This window comes from Microplitis mediator, chromosome 2 (genome assembly GCF_029852145.1).
Source record: "Microplitis mediator isolate UGA2020A chromosome 2, iyMicMedi2.1, whole genome shotgun sequence".
Taxonomy (NCBI): domain Eukaryota; kingdom Metazoa; phylum Arthropoda; class Insecta; order Hymenoptera; family Braconidae; genus Microplitis; species Microplitis mediator.
Window position 1 is genome coordinate 4,440,888 of NC_079970.1, and position 16,148 is coordinate 4,457,035.

Genomic DNA, 16,148 nt, shown 5'->3' on the forward strand with positions numbered 1-16,148 from the left:
ATTTGAACCATCTCGATAAATTTCACAGCAAGAGTTTAGTGTTTCCTCCAACGTCACTTAAATAGAAAAAATTGAAGCTGTTTAAATCCCGTCCCACTGATTTATTATCTTAATTTTTCTCTACTTTCTCTGGGTACTTAAAAATAGAATCTACCCTCTATCAAACCATTAGAGTATCAATTAAAAGATTAAAATTTTAATTAGACATTTATTCACACTCTTATCAAAATCATAAGACAGATCTTTCAAAAAATTAATTCAATTTAATTTAAATATCGATAGTGAAAAAAAATCTATTATATGTTCATCCAATTCATTAACTTGGTTATAATCCTGATAGTACACTAAATTCAAAGTTTATTACAGGATAATTACATATAATTGTATGACTCCACAGGATTATGAGTGTTTTCAATGACATTTAATTTGTATCAAATTAATCACTTCGCCGCAAGTAAACGCACTCACATGTAAAATCACGTACAAAATTTATTGAACTAATTTAATATTAATTTCAAATTCAATAAATTATATATTTTACCAAATGTTGGCATTAATTACTAATAATATTGATTACATAAATTATTCAAATTACTACAAACAACAAGTCCAATTTTAAAAAAAATAATTTAATTAAAATATAATATTAATTAATTAATTAAAATAATTTACAAATATTCTGATTATTAATAACTATAAATAATTAATTTTTAACTGAGATCTTAAGTTAATTAAAACTTTTAACTTCCCGCTAAGAAAATTTCAAATTTTCAAAATACGAAAACTACTCGTTTCAATCCAAGTTTCGAAACTCGAGTTTTCATTAGATGTCGTCGTTTGAAGTTTTAAACTCCTAGCAACAGTTTTTACTTTTTCTATATACTAATGATAACCGACGAGTGTCTATATTTAGATATATGTATGCGTTATATATGTATAGTAATATACATGTAAATTTTCTACAACTTTTGGTCGGATAACTCGATCGAAATTGCTATTATGTCATTCAAAAGTCATGTTACCAAAACTTATGTTTCTTAAAAATTTCTATTTAAATCCCAAATTTCCAAAAATTATATCAGTTTCCGTCTTCAAAGCTCTCTTTTTCACCGCTACAATCCTTTCAATTGATACTGTATAGTTTCAGAAACTCCTTCAAAAAAAAAGCTCAGATTCAAATCAAAGCTTATCTAACTTTTCATATAAATCAACTTCTGAATTGATGTCCAAACCCATTTATAAAATAAAATTCCCAGCTCAAAGATCTTCAAATCTCAAACAACATTTTCCCTTCTTCAACTCCGAAACAGTTTAAAATTTTGAATTTGGCCCCAAAGTCAATCAGTTTTCAAATTTTTTTTTCGAACATCGATATTTAATTCAAAAAATCATATTTATAAATTCATTTATTTTTTAAATAAAATTTTCAAAAAAACCGCTCATTTTTTCTAGTGCTGACATCTCCTGTTAATATCCGCGTACTCTAACGTCATTTTGACGGTTCAACTCTCTCTTTTATCATCCATAAATCCACGTGAAGTTAAATATTCTCAGATATATAAAACTCAACTTTCAGAATCTCTCATTTTGGCGCACAACCAGGTAATACATCACAATCCATTTAATTATTAATAACCATTTTATTTAATCAGTTTTATAATTTCCCGAGCCTTCTCCATAGCAATAAACAAAAAAACAATTTTTAAAAACAATTAAGATTAAAAATTAAATAAAAATCCTCTAATCGCTGTAGGAGGTCACGAAATAATTTTCACCATTTAATTTATACTGATATCGAGCAACGTGCTCTCTTTGTTACTATGCATGCACTTAAATGATCTATTTTAAAGCGCTTAGATACTAGAATATTATAGAGCATTCTGTAAAAAAAAAGAAAAAATTTCTCCATTCCTTGAATTATCTTACGTAATAAATTATTCAGTATCTTTATAATTACAGTTCGTAATTATTAATTCATAATGAAGGTTATGGTTTAATATTTAAGATGATTAATTAAGTCCTGATGATTTAGATTTAAGATGCCATCGGACGCTAAAAAAAAACAACAGGCCAAGAAAAAGGAAGCAGCCAAAGCTAGACAAACTGGTAAGAAACCAGTGTCGACCAATCCCACCAAGGAGGATGGAAAGGATCAGACCAATGCATCATCAAACAACGAGAACGGAACTAATGGAGTATTGAGTGCTGAAGGTAACCGATAATTTTACATTTACAATTTTAAATTATCCTGAAGTTACCAGACGATTACAAATTTTCTAATTTTTTTTTCATCGCTCATTTAAAAAAAAAAAATGCACATGTAGAAAATTTAAAAAACTGTAGGCGCAATTTTTTTATGAGTGTAAATGTAGCAGACATAAGACAATTTTTTAATTACATATAAAAAATTAAACAATTAAATTGATATGATAAAAAAATGCATGTAGTGATTTTCGAATTTCCCACAAGCTTATTTTTTAATTTTTTTGTTTAAAAAAGTTTATTTTATTATTTTAAAATTTTAAAAATTGTCTGATGTCCGCCAACTTTACTGTCATATTTTTTTAAATATTTTCTTTTAAAATTTATCGCTTTTAAAAAAATCAAAGAATTATTAGACGTCGGCTAATTTACGGTCCTAAAGTTCGTAGACAATTAACAATTTTTTTTAACGAGTCGATTACAAAAAAAAAAAAAAACTAAAAAAATGCACGTGTAGAAAATTAAAAAATCTATGGAGGCAATTTTTTAAAAATATTTTTTTTTTAATTTATCGTTTTGATATAAATTATTTTATTTATTTATCAATAAATTTAAAATTTTTAAAAAGTAATTACAGTAATTAATTATTATTATTAAAAAAAATTTTTTAGAGGCACTATGCCTGAAATTAGAAGCAGATGCGCGTCTGAATGCTGAAGCTCGTGCCTGCACTGGAAGTTTAGCGTCACATCCACGTAGTCGTGATATTAAAATATCTAATTTCTCAATAACATTTCACGGATGCGAGCTTCTGCAGGATACCATGCTTGAGCTAAACTGCGGAAGACGTTACGGTTTACTAGGACAAAATGGTTCTGGAAAATCGACATTGCTTTCAGTTATTGGTAATCGGGAAGTCCCAATACCTGAAGCCATCGATATATTTCATTTGTCCCGTGAAATGCCCGCTAGTAGCAAAACTGCGCTGCAATGTGTCATGGAAGTTGACGAAGAACGTGTGCGTTTAGAAAAATTAGCTGAAGAATTGATAGATTGTCCAGAAGAAGACGCTCAGGAACAACTAATGGACGTCTATGAGCGTCTTGAAGACATGTCTGCAGACACTGCCGAAGCCCGTGCTGCCCATTTGCTTCACGGTCTCGGTTTTACAACAAAAATGCAGCGCACTGCAACGCGAGATTTTTCCGGAGGTTGGCGTATGCGTATCGCTTTGGCTCGTGCTCTTTACGTCAAGCCTCACTTGCTGTTGCTCGATGAGCCGACAAATCATTTAGATCTTGACGCCTGTGTGTGGCTTGAAGAAGAGTTGAAAACATACAAACGTATTCTCGTTATAATATCACACTCTCAAGATTTCCTAAACGGTATCTGTTCAAATATCATTCATTTGAATAAAAAACAACTTAAGTACTACACTGGTAACTATGAAGCATTTATTAAAACACGTATGGAGCTGCTGGAAAATCAATCGAAGCAGTATCAGTGGGAGCAGGACCAAATCGCTCATATGAAAAATTACATTGCGCGTTTCGGTCACGGTTCCGCTAAACTGGCGCGTCAGGCCCAATCTAAGGAAAAAACTCTTGCGAAAATGGTCGCGCAAGGTCTTACCGAAAAAGTATCAACTGATAAAGTATTGAACTTTTACTTTCCATCTTGCGGTGGTATACCGCCTCCAGTTATCATGGTACAGAATGTCAGCTTCCGGTACAATGACGATTCGCCTTGGATCTATAGAAACTTGGAGTTCGGTATTGATCTTGATACTAGACTGGCTCTTGTCGGTCCCAATGGTGCTGGTAAGAGTACGTTACTCAAACTACTTTATGGAGACGTAAGTTTATTATATTATTTTATAGTAAATAATTAACGCAATCGTTACAATATTACTAATGATACTATGGTTATTTAATAGCTGGTACCAACTAGTGGAATGATTAGAAAGAACAGCCATCTTCGTATCGCTAGATACCACCAACATTTGCATGAATTATTAGACTTAGATATGTCCCCATTGGACTACATGCTGAAATCATTTCCGGAAGTTAAAGAGCGCGAGGAAATGCGTAAAATTATTGGTCGCTATGGTTTAACTGGTCGTCAACAAGTAAGTTTGATTACAAATATTTTTAATTTTCTTAATAATAATGGCTATTAATAATTGATACTTTTTTACAGGTGTGTCCTATCAGACAATTATCTGATGGACAACGTTGTCGTGTTGTGTTCGCTTGGCTGGCTTGGCAAGTACCGCATTTATTATTGATGGACGAACCTACCAATCACTTGGACATGGAGACAATCGACGCACTCGCTGAAGCTATAAATGATTTCGATGGTGGAATGGTTCTCGTCTCTCACGACTTCAGACTTATTAATCAAGTAAATTATTTTTAAATTCATTATTTATATTAAAGGCCGTTCATAAAATACGTTCGCTCTTGGGGGAGGATGGGGTGTCAACTGACAAGATGCAACATGGGTCGGGAGATCTAAAAAAAACGTGACGTTCGCGCTCATCCAATAATTTTGAATTTTTCTCCTTTTTTTAAGTTTTATTTTTTTTACGACAGAAAGTCATTAGTTTCATATTTGTGTATAAATAAATATGTCGATGTATATAATGACGTCATAATAGGAGGGGGGGATCATTTGTAACGCAATACTGATAAGGGGATCATAGAAAATGTGACAGTGTGACAAAAGGGAGGAAAGTAAAAAAGTAAAATTTTGCGTGACGTATTTTATGAATGGGCTTTTATGTAAAGTAAACATTTATAAATAAATATTTTTCTTCATAAATTAGGTCGCTGAAGAAATTTGGGTCTGTGAAAATGGTGCGGTAACTAAATGGCAAGGCAATATTTTGGATTACAAGGAACATTTGAAAAATAAAGTACTGAAGGATAATCAAACGCGACAAAAAGAGTTACTGGGACGTGGAAAATAATTAATTTAAATGTTCATACGTTGAATATAAATATTTTTATCCGATTCTTCTCTCTGTTCAATTCGATTAAATCAATTCCATCGTGTTTTTATAATTATTATTATTATTATTATTATTATTATTATTAATATTAATATACTTATGATTATTATACCACCATAAACTTTCGATAGAGAGTACATACAATTAACGACAATTTAAGTATTACATCTCGTCATTGTCACTTTATACGCTACTATGTAGCGTAACTAAACGTGTCAATTGACTTAGGTAATTTATTTAATCGAAAATCTTATGAATTCAATCAAATTTTAAACCACAATAAGTTTATTTAATAATAATAAATAAATTAGCTCATTAATAAATTAAAGTTTAAATAAAAAAAAAAAAAAAAAAATCAATGCTTGTCACGTGAAAAAAAATTATCAAGTTTTTAATGAAAAAAAGTTGCACTTAAATCAACAAATTAGTATTTAAATATATAAAATTTTGAAATTGATGTAAATTAAATTAAAATAAAATAACGCCGGAGGGATTTAAATATTGCGTTTAATTGATTGTCAACATATATATTTATTTATATTGGAAGACAATACTTTGTTTTATCTTATACATCTATAAACATCTTAGAAAATATTTTTAATATTTAAAAAACGTCAACATATATATATATATATATATATATATACAAAAATTTGAGAGTCAATAGTACTTTGTTCTGTTTTGAAAATTTTCTTTGATCAATAATTAATTAGCTTACTAATTAAAAAAAAATTATATATATATAATATAATATAATATAATATAAAATACTGTATTAATTAAGAGCATTCTTAGACAGTGTCCACACTTATTAAAAATTTTAAACGACTCAAGCGTATTAAAATTTGACTAATTAATTAATCAAAAAAAATTACTTACAGTTATCAATTAAAAGTTGAACGAAATTTGTTGAATAAATTTCAGGCTACAAAATTTGAAAATTCGAATTATAAAATTGGTATTAAGATTTTTTTACTAAAATTTATTCAAAAAATTTCGTTTAACTTCCAATTGATATCAACTGCAAGTAATTTTTTTGATAAAATTTTGATACCATTTTGACAGTTGTCATTGAAAATTTTTAAAAAGTGAGGACACTGTCAGAGAATAACCCTAATGTGAGATAAAAAATATATATATTTATATATTTAAGAAATAAATGAAGTATATTAAACTGGTGTAGATGCAGGAATAGAACAAGTAGTTTCCTGAGCTAGAGCAGCATTTCTCAGTACCAGTAGATGAGTATCCATGTCTTGCAGCGCTTGATCAATGAATGCTAATTTCCTAGCTTGACTTTTAGGAACACCGTGTTTGGTAACAAGCGCGAGATGAGTTACTGCCAGTACCAGAGCAGCGACACGCGCTTCCAGGAGTCTTGCATCCAATGGTGGATACAAACTGCGTACTACATCATCAACACGTGGTGGAATACGTCGCGCAACCTATTGATCATCAGACATAATTATTTGTAAGACAGAAAAATAAACATCAATACCAACATCAACTTACATCAACAATTTCTAGAGGTACAGTATTGCTGTTGACAGTTCCAGCAATAGCTGTCAGACTTGCAGCGAGTGAATGACATGACCGTAATACAGCGATGCAAGGTGGAGCTAATCCAGTAGCATCATCAACCCATCTAATCATATTACAATTAAATATATTTGTATTTTTTAACAAATGAATGTTGATTGTTGAGTAATACCTTTCAGCACCAGCAAGCCATTCTTCGCCTTCCCAAGCATCCAGGCCCAAAGTACATCCGTTATCAACTTCCAGCAAGTCTGAGTTCAAGTCTGCGTCTTTCTGTTTCTGTCAATTTATCAATTACCATCAATCATCGTCATAAATTAAATTTGAAAGGAGATACATACATAATAACAACGTTGACGACGACATATAACCAGCAGTACAAACAAGGCACCAAGAAATACAGCAGCCAGAGCACCCAGTGCTACCGCTACCACAGTTTCCATACCTGGTGCTGTCGAAGAGCTCGCACTACTCACTGACATCGGAGCACTCATGTCTATTTCACTGTCAATCGTCAATTTATTTCATTTATTTACTGTCATATTACTTGTCAACAATAAACCAATTGATAAACTTTTTTTTTTTTTTTAAATCATGTCTTTTATAAACGTTTTGGAGAAGAAACTTTGATGCGCCATTCTGGTGGGAGGTACTGACTGTTACGAACCTGGAACTTGCTCTTGCTCATAAATGATATGTATGTTGATATATACATATATATGTAGAAAACTCGAGATAATTTTATGCATATGTAATTATTATTATTATCTAGAAATTAGAGATGATTAGATTACAGATAAGTTGAGATGATAATTTACCATGTGGGATTTTTATTTTTTTCCGCCAGGTGACAGGACAATGATCCTGAAGTTAGCAGACAATTGACAATTTTCTGATTTTTTTTCATCAAATCAATTTAAAAAAAAAAAAAAAGCCAAAAGTACACATGTAGAAAATTCAAAAAACTGCAGGTGCAATTTTTTGAATATTTTATTTTTTGATCTCATTGTTTTAAAAAAAATTCAAAAACTTATTAGACGTCTGGTAACCATGAGCGTGAATGTAGCTGACAGTTGACAGTTTTTAAATTTTGTAATACTAAAGTAAAACGTAAGTTGAATAAAAATTAAAAAATGCATATTTAGAAAAATACAAGATCTGCGCGCGCATTTTTTAAAATTTCATTATTTCAATTTATTTATCTATTTACTTGAAATTTAAATGATATTGAAGTTAGCCGACGTCTAACAATTTTTTGATTTTCTTTTAGACAGTAAATTTAAAAAAAAAAAACAAATTTGAATAAATTACACCGGTGGTTTTTTAAATTTTCTACACATGCATATTTTTAGTTTTCATTTTTTTGTAATTGATTTGTTGAAAAAAAATCCGAAAATTTTGGATTGTCTGCGAACTTCAGGATCATAAATTTAAAAAAAAATTTATAAATTGTCTTATGTCCGCTATATTCACACTCATGGCTAACTTCAGAATCATGGAGTAAAATAAATCGTACGCATGCGCACCAGATTGAGGAAGAAAACGCAAAAAGACGAGGACAGACGACCAACGGGACGGGGCTTGGCTGCTGTTACCACGACATCAGTTTTTATAATAATTTTTACAAAAGTATTAAATTAAAACAAAGTAACCTGATCTGTTCGTTCGACTAGTATTTAATTTATTACAATGTGTATTATCGTTTGAAGTAATTAGTTAATTATATATTAAAAATGACGCAGTTTTTGCCACCAAATTTGCTGGCACTATTTGCTCCGCGTGATCCAATACCATATTTACCACCAGTTAGCAAACTTCCGCATGAAAAGAAGAATGGTGGATATCTCGGCGTCGGATCATTTCTAAAATACTTTGAGGTTAGTAAATTATTTATTATTTATTCAAAAACTGTTTTTACTTGAGTTGAAAACTCCCCGTAGTTAAGTATCGTTAAGGTTAATTAGACATTAGCGTGTAGGATAAATGATTGATCAAACAATGATTGTTTACAGGATCCAAAAGATACACCCCCGCCACTCCGGGTGGAAACACGTGAAGAACGTCTAGAACGTCGGAGACGTGAACGTGCTGAGCAAGTTGCTTACAAACTTGAACAGGAAATAGCAGTATGGGATCCAGCAGCTATTCCAAATGTTACTGCTGATCCATTTAAAACTTTATTTGTCGCACGAATTGTATGTATTTTTATTTTTAATTCAAATTTTAATATGAGTGTGAATGTAGCAGACACCAGGCAAATTTAAAATTATTTGTAAATAGAGTAAATAATTGATAAAGTAAAATTTTTAAATTGTCTGATGTCTGGTACATTTTAATTCAATTTATTTTATTTAAATTTATTTTATTTCAGAACTATGATACGTCGGAATCAAAACTTAGAAGAGAGTTTGAAGTTTATGGGCCAGTTAAGAAGGTACTAATTAATTAATTTACTGGTGTTAATTATTTGTTACTTATGACAATAATTATGATAATAATATATATGACATTGACAGGAACGTGGACGGTAATAAAATGTTTATTTTTTAGCACATCGACGTTCTAATTAGCAAATTGTCTAACTTGATATTTTTCAGTAGGTGATTCTGGGCAATTTTCAGATAGTAATAGTCAGAAAAAATATTATTTGAGTAACCCAGACAAAAATATCATACATATTCTACATGTGGAATTAATTATTTGGATTATCTGAAATGGAGTTAGACAATTTGCTAATTAGACGTTTTATTATTTTTATTTGTTAAAAATTTTTATGATTAATGGATTTGGTTAATTTGTAATGAGTTTTAAAGTGCATTATAGTTTAATGTTTATTGCGTTTTACTTATTATGATTTTCATAGTATTGCATATCAGCGTTGGATAACTCTGCATCAGTCCTAACATGTGTTTATTTTCTAAATGTATGATAAGGTCAATTAACAGACCGGAACGTTGAAAAATTCAAAATGTGATAAAGAATAAACGTATTATTACTATCCACGTTCCTGTTAATGTCATATATATTTATATATTTATATTTAAATCATGGATGTGATTTTTAATTTAAATATTATCATTATTTGTTTAGATTGTTGTCATCCACAATACAGTCAATGGAAAACCAAGAGGGTACGCATTCATTGAGTATGAACACGAAAGGGACATGCACTGTAAGTAAACAATAAAAATAATAAATAAGTTCCGAAGAAAATAAACTGGAGATTGTCTAATAGATCCAACTATTTGGAAGTTGGCCTTAGCGTCACTGAGATAGAAACTAGGGTGGGCGGGTTTGTTATTATTATTTTTAAAAAATGTTTACCGGGGGAATTCCGCGATAAATCTATGCAGGCATCTCTGAAAGCAATTAATTAAATGCTGAACGATTGACAACAACAACAAAAAATATAAGAAATTATTGGCTGTTTTTGATTAATACAGAGTTTTTATCTTGTTCTTGGTACAGCGTGGCGGCCGCTGCCGGCAACTAGTGCCGTTCACTATTCCATGCAAAATCCCTGAACCTGCCTGATAAATTATAGGTTTGTATGTGTGGTAAGATCCAACATACAACGACGTTTGCTAGAGTCTATTTAATTATCACCCTGGTTTATGATGATGATAAATATTTTTACACTGCGGTTTGAATGAGTCTAGACTATACGGACGTCTATTTTATTTATTTATTTACTTATTTATTTATTTATTATGATTTTTTTCTTGATTAACTCTCGCGTCGCGGTTACATATATTTTAGCATTCTACATTGAAATTGATCATTGGGCTTCGCGGTAAATCAAGAGGTTCAGGGAATCCAGCGATGGAAATTTAATTTTATTTTTGAATGTTTGTCTAATGATTCAAACATTATTTATTTTTATAAAATTTGGTTTAAATATAGAGTAGACAATTCACTTACTGCACCCTTTACAAGTTGCCTTCCAATAAATTATTTTTCATATATTTTTGGTCAAGTATCCGATTGCCATTTTACTAATAAAATAGATTATTACTTATTTTCAATCAATTGAATTATTATTTTTATGAAAACTCACAGGAGACTAACTGCTTATATTTTGCTGATTAATTTTCTATCATGATATTTTATCAATAATTATTTTGGAGCCGTAAGATGGACGGTGGTCTATAGATGATACTGAAGTTAGCCGACGTCTAATAATTTTTGGAATTTTTTTAAGCGACAAATTATAAAAAAAAAATATTTAAAAAAAATTCACTTATAGTCTTTCAAATTTTCTACATGTGCATATTTTTATTTTTTTTTTTTTATTCAAATTTAATTGTTCAAAAAAAATCAGAAAATTTTTAATTGTCTGCTAACTTCAGGATCGTGGTCTATAGAGTAGAGTTACGCCTCTAGGTACAGGTTCTTATGATGCTAAAATTAATAATAAAATGTCGTAAAAAAAAAATTTTTTATCAAAAATACAGTCATCAGCTCCCTTGGGTTTCTATACTAAAGAAATAATTTACTAGGGTAAAAATAATAAACTCTACAAGAAGGCTATTTAGTCAATAAGAAATGAAATAATTTTCAGTGTTTAAAAATATAGGCACATAGTAGTAGGTGACTAACAGGTACTTTATCTTAGTACAGACTTCAATAATTATTTTGTCTTCGGTATTAAACAAATTTAGTTTTATACATATCTATCAGCAGTTACAGACATTAGTTTCTTTATTATAATTTTAATTATAAATTTTAAACAAACGCGATAATATACAAAGTAATTAATAACGCATACCAAAGTATATTCTTTCATACTTTTATTCGAGTAATTATTTTACTTTTTAAAAATCAGAGTAGACTTTGACAAAAAAAATTATGGAGGTAAGGTAAGAGACCCAGTACCCGATCACTCATGATTTGTTTATATATATATTTACTAAATTTTACTAAATATAGATATACAAGATGAAGTACTAGTTCCAGTTTCATGACAACTGATCCCCGACAAGTTATCACACGATAATGGATCCCACTGACAAATTCATAAAATAATTGATTATTAATTAATTACTATGACATAAGTCATTGTAATTCACTGTTTTAAATATAAAAAGTTAAATTATGTAAATTAGTTGTTGATGGGATCAGATCTCGGTGGGATCAATTTGTAGGGATCACTTGTCGTGGTATAAAATTGTTGGGATCAGTTGACGGCACACCACTAGTTCCCTGATCGGGTACTGGGTCTCTTACCTTAATTTATAAAATTTAAAAAAAAAATTTTTTCGTGACTAGAGAAATTATGAGACCAAATATTATAAAAACATTAGATTACATTAACTAATTAGCAGGCTGTCAAAATAACAGTCATTACTCGTACGATTAAAAAATATATAAACAGTAGGTGAGTACGGAGATAAAATATTTAGATAAATTACTCTTGCCATTTAACCCAAATTAACGTACATCTGTCGCTTATCTCCGAGTTTATTTGATTACGTATTTATTAATTAATCTAATAAATAAAACAAAATCATAAAAGTCCTGATTTACATCAATTTCGATCTAGAATACTAATTTATTCGTCACAAAATCGGCTTAACGTACGTACATAGATTAAATGAAATTAACTAAAGTGTGAATGATGCGAATGAATCAACGAGTAAATGATTTTAAATAAAACTTTAGATTCATTATTTATTTATTTATTTATTTAAAATTAATTATTCTTTATATTTTATTTATCACAAAATAGTATCGACTTAAAATTAGATGTTGATTTGATATAATATAGTAAAAATAAAATCATTTAAATTACATTAAAAAAAAAATGCGCACGGTGGTCGTAAGTAAATTGAATAAAAATGTAAATAAAGTATGAGTAAAAAAATATATAAAGCGCACCAGGTAATAAATATAAAAATACTATGGAGATCGAACATATGAAGAAGTCTTTGGGGCAACTTTCCAATGAAATAGTACGCGATGGTCTACTCTATCCTCTGATCGCGAGTTACTTACAAGTTGTTGAATTTCACAATTAAAAAGTTCCTCTAAGCTTTGTGTTAACTTCCGTACGTAAGTAGTCGCGGTAGGTATATTTTGTATCTGATATAATTATTATCAAAAAATAATTCAACATAATTACACTTATTTCTCTGTTTTCAATTACTAATTATTATTATTTATTAAACTCCCCCAAAAAAAAAAAACGTTAATAATTTATAATTAAATATAAAAAATCTTAAGGATAAATAAATTTATATTTAATTAAAAAAATTATTAAAAGTGTTTTTACAATAATTAATAATAAGTAATTGATAATTGAGTATCTGTGTACAATTAAATGATTTAAAAAAAAATAAGGGCAGTCATTGGGTAAGATGACAGCCAATTAGCGTTTTTACCGTGTCGTTATAAATAATATTATCTGTTAGGAATGTTAATTATGGTAATTTTTTAAAAGGTACACATTTACAGTATCATCAGTACAAAACCGCGGTAATTTATTATTATTAATTTAATACGACCAGTGTAGTAAGTCATTGGTATGAAAAATATTGAAGAAAGTGAACCTCGTTAAGGTGTAATTATTTAAAAAAAAAAAAAGGACAATAAATGAATTGATTGATAAGTTTATTAAATTTATAAATTGATTCCTGATTAGGTGGTACCTGTTGTAAGCAAATAAACTATATATTTAAATTGAATAATTTTAGCTGCTTATAAACATGCGGATGGTAAGAAAATAGATGGCCGCAGAGTGTTGGTGGATGTTGAACGTGCAAGAACAGTTAAAGGATGGCTACCACGTAGACTTGGTGGTGGTCTTGGTGGTACACGTAGAGGAGGTCCTGATGTCAATATCAAACATTCTGGTAGGGAGGATAATGAAAGGGAACGGGAGCGATACCGATTGGAACGTGAACGTGAAGCAACTGGACGTGGACTTGATCGTGAACGGTAATTATTTTATTTTATTTATGAAAGATTTATAGTATTGGTCATTGGATTTAATTACTTATTTATTTATTTTGTTACAGTGATCGCGATCGTATTGACAGAGAACGTAGAAGATCGCGTGAACGTAAACGAAGATCGCGAAGTAGATCTCGGGAACGTAAACGTAGACGTAGTCGTGAACGCGGCGCTGAGCCAGAAGTAGAGGAAATACAGCGGGAAGAACGTTCACGTGATAGACGTGAACGGGATAGAGATCGTTCGGACCGTGATCGAGATCGTAAACGCAGACGGTCACGTAGTAATGACCGCACTGACCGTGACCGCGATCGCGAACGTAAGAGAGATAAGCGCGACCGCGAACGACGGGACCGTAAAGACCGCGAGCGTGTTCCTGATGAAGACACTAAAGAGATTCGTGTCAAAGAAGAACCTCTTGACGGTAAATAATTATTGTTTTGACAAATAACTTAATTAATTTACTAATTAATTTTATTAATTACAGATTATCCAGATTATAATAATTCTTATACATCGACGACACCTTACTTCGCTCAAGTAAAGTATGAAGACGACAATGAAGTTGAAGAGAAGTATAGAATTCCAGAGAATCGTAATGATCAGCCGTCTTATAATTATGATTCCGTACCAGAATATCATTAATTTATAATTAATGATTTATTAATTAATTAATTAGTTATGACATTGCTGTAATATTGATCTTTTTTTGTTAACTATTATTTTTTTTTTCTTTTTTTTTTTTATCTTAATTTTAATTTTCTTTTTCAAATCCTCGCCATTGACGTTACAGTGACCGGTAATCGATATCGTTATTTCTGACAATGTGTGTTTGTACAACGATAAATTAATTACTTTTACATTTTTAACTTCATCCCGTGTAAAAAAAATTCGTTCCAAAAAATTTGACATGTGGAACTTATAAACTGAGACAGATTAGAACCTCAAATTTGAAACTTTTCATTAATGTTTTTTTATTCTTATGAGGCGGTGTGCCGTCAACTGATCCCAATAATTTTATACTACAAGCGATCCCTACAAAATGATCCCACGGATATATGATCCCATCGATGATTGATTTATTATTTTCACAATAATAAAAAATAATTTATTTGAAGATCTATAATAAATATGCTATGAAATATCTTATAATTAAACAAATATCTTATATTGATCCCAAATTGTCTGTGGGATCAATTGTCATGTGATCACTTGTCGGGGATTAGTTGTCATGGAACCTTATGAGGCTATTGGTTTCCAATAAGAACTTTTTTGGAACGAGGGTAAATTGTAGTAAAAATAACTTTTAAAATTATTCTTTTTTTTTACTCAAAATTCGCTCATAAAAATCCTAGGGAAACTTTTTTTTTTTTTACTCTCAAAATTACAAAAGTTCAAAAAAAGTTAAAATCTGTCTTAAGTTTAGAAGTTCCACCTGTCGAACTTTTTTAGAATTTTTTTGAAACGAATTTTTTTTACACAGAATACTAATAAATTTAATTATTCTTCAATACGTTGATAAAAAAAATATATACATATATATTTTTTTCGGATTAAAAGTGAAAGATAAAAGAAAATGATCTATTTAATGAATTAGGTTTATTGATTTAATCTGTATATAAACAAGTAAATGATTTTCAAAAATTACTATTGATCATAATGATTTAATAATTAAAGAGTTAATTGCTGTATGTATTTATATATGCAAAAGTCAGTATATTTATACATTTAAAATAAAATAAACAGTTCATAAGATGAAAATAATATTTATTTTTAAACTTAAAATCATTTTTAAAATAATTCAGTAAAAAAAATTTTATGTATTTTTCAATAGATTCAGTGATTATTAATTTTAAAAGCGAGTGTTGATAAATAAATGAATTTAAAGTAAAACGTTATACGTTTTAATTTAACCTGAAGAAAATACAAATATGATTTTTAAAATTCTTGTGCTGATACGAGATAACAAAAGTTCATTAACATTTAATACATAAGCAAGTTCAAATGAATTTATAATTATATTTTAAGTATTTTATTTAATAAATATAATAATTTCATTAATTTTAATAGGTTCTTACTCATTAAATATATATATATATATATATATATATATATATATATATATATATATATATAATATATATTATTTTACCCAACGGCTATTGTATGATAGTTGATTAAAATTTTTAGTCAAGATAAATTTTAATTCTCAATATTAATAAAAATATGAAATCAATTTGTCTTTTTCTAAAGGGTAACGGTAACCGATTTTCAATTCGATTTAATTTACGGACAAACACTAGAAACCGAAAATAGTCTTTAGCGTTTTTTAAAACCTTAACAGAGGGCTAGAAATTTCGTATTTACAAAAAATTCTAATTCGTCTCCGAGAAAAATTGTTTTAAAATTTTCATTTACTCTACGAGAGCAACAAAGATAGTCC

At 29.3% G+C, this 16,148-nt stretch overlaps 3 protein-coding genes across 4 annotated transcripts; 2 read left to right on the forward strand and 1 right to left on the reverse strand.

The window, feature by feature from the left end:
* The first annotated feature begins 1,451 nt into the window (after window positions 1-1,451).
* Window positions 1,452-5,220, forward strand: LOC130678548 (ATP-binding cassette sub-family F member 2). Its single transcript, XM_057485814.1, has 6 exons — window positions 1,452-1,602; window positions 2,033-2,211; window positions 2,874-4,057; window positions 4,139-4,330; window positions 4,402-4,605; window positions 5,030-5,220. The coding sequence occupies exons 2-6, from the start codon at window positions 2,040-2,042 to the stop codon at window positions 5,171-5,173; spliced, it is 1,896 nt and encodes a 631-aa protein (XP_057341797.1). The 5' UTR covers window positions 1,452-1,602; window positions 2,033-2,039; the 3' UTR covers window positions 5,174-5,220.
* An 885-nt stretch (window positions 5,221-6,105) lies between these two features.
* Window positions 6,106-7,463, reverse strand: LOC130678552 (transmembrane protein 98-like). 2 transcript variants are annotated; one of them, XM_057485832.1, is made up of 4 exons: window positions 7,096-7,463; window positions 6,927-7,027; window positions 6,728-6,860; window positions 6,106-6,660 (listed from the first exon to the last, which is right to left on the reverse strand). In XM_057485832.1, exons 1-4 carry the CDS (start codon window positions 7,246-7,248, stop codon window positions 6,385-6,387), a joined length of 663 nt encoding a protein of 220 aa, XP_057341815.1. In that variant the 5' UTR covers window positions 7,249-7,463; the 3' UTR covers window positions 6,106-6,384. The 2 variants fall into 2 exon arrangements, with proteins under 2 accessions (XP_057341815.1, XP_057341814.1); XM_057485831.1 differs by having other exon boundaries at window positions 6,113-6,660; window positions 6,927-7,033; window positions 7,096-7,454.
* An 835-nt stretch (window positions 7,464-8,298) lies between these two features.
* On the forward strand, window positions 8,299-15,232 carry LOC130663140 (U1 small nuclear ribonucleoprotein 70 kDa). Its single transcript, XM_057462239.1, has 7 exons — window positions 8,299-8,631; window positions 8,767-8,949; window positions 9,126-9,188; window positions 9,845-9,926; window positions 13,447-13,690; window positions 13,771-14,129; window positions 14,193-15,232. The coding sequence occupies exons 1-7, from the start codon at window positions 8,488-8,490 to the stop codon at window positions 14,348-14,350; spliced, it is 1,233 nt and encodes a 410-aa protein (XP_057318222.1). The 5' UTR covers window positions 8,299-8,487; the 3' UTR covers window positions 14,351-15,232.
* The last annotated feature ends 916 nt before the right edge of the window (window positions 15,233-16,148 follow it).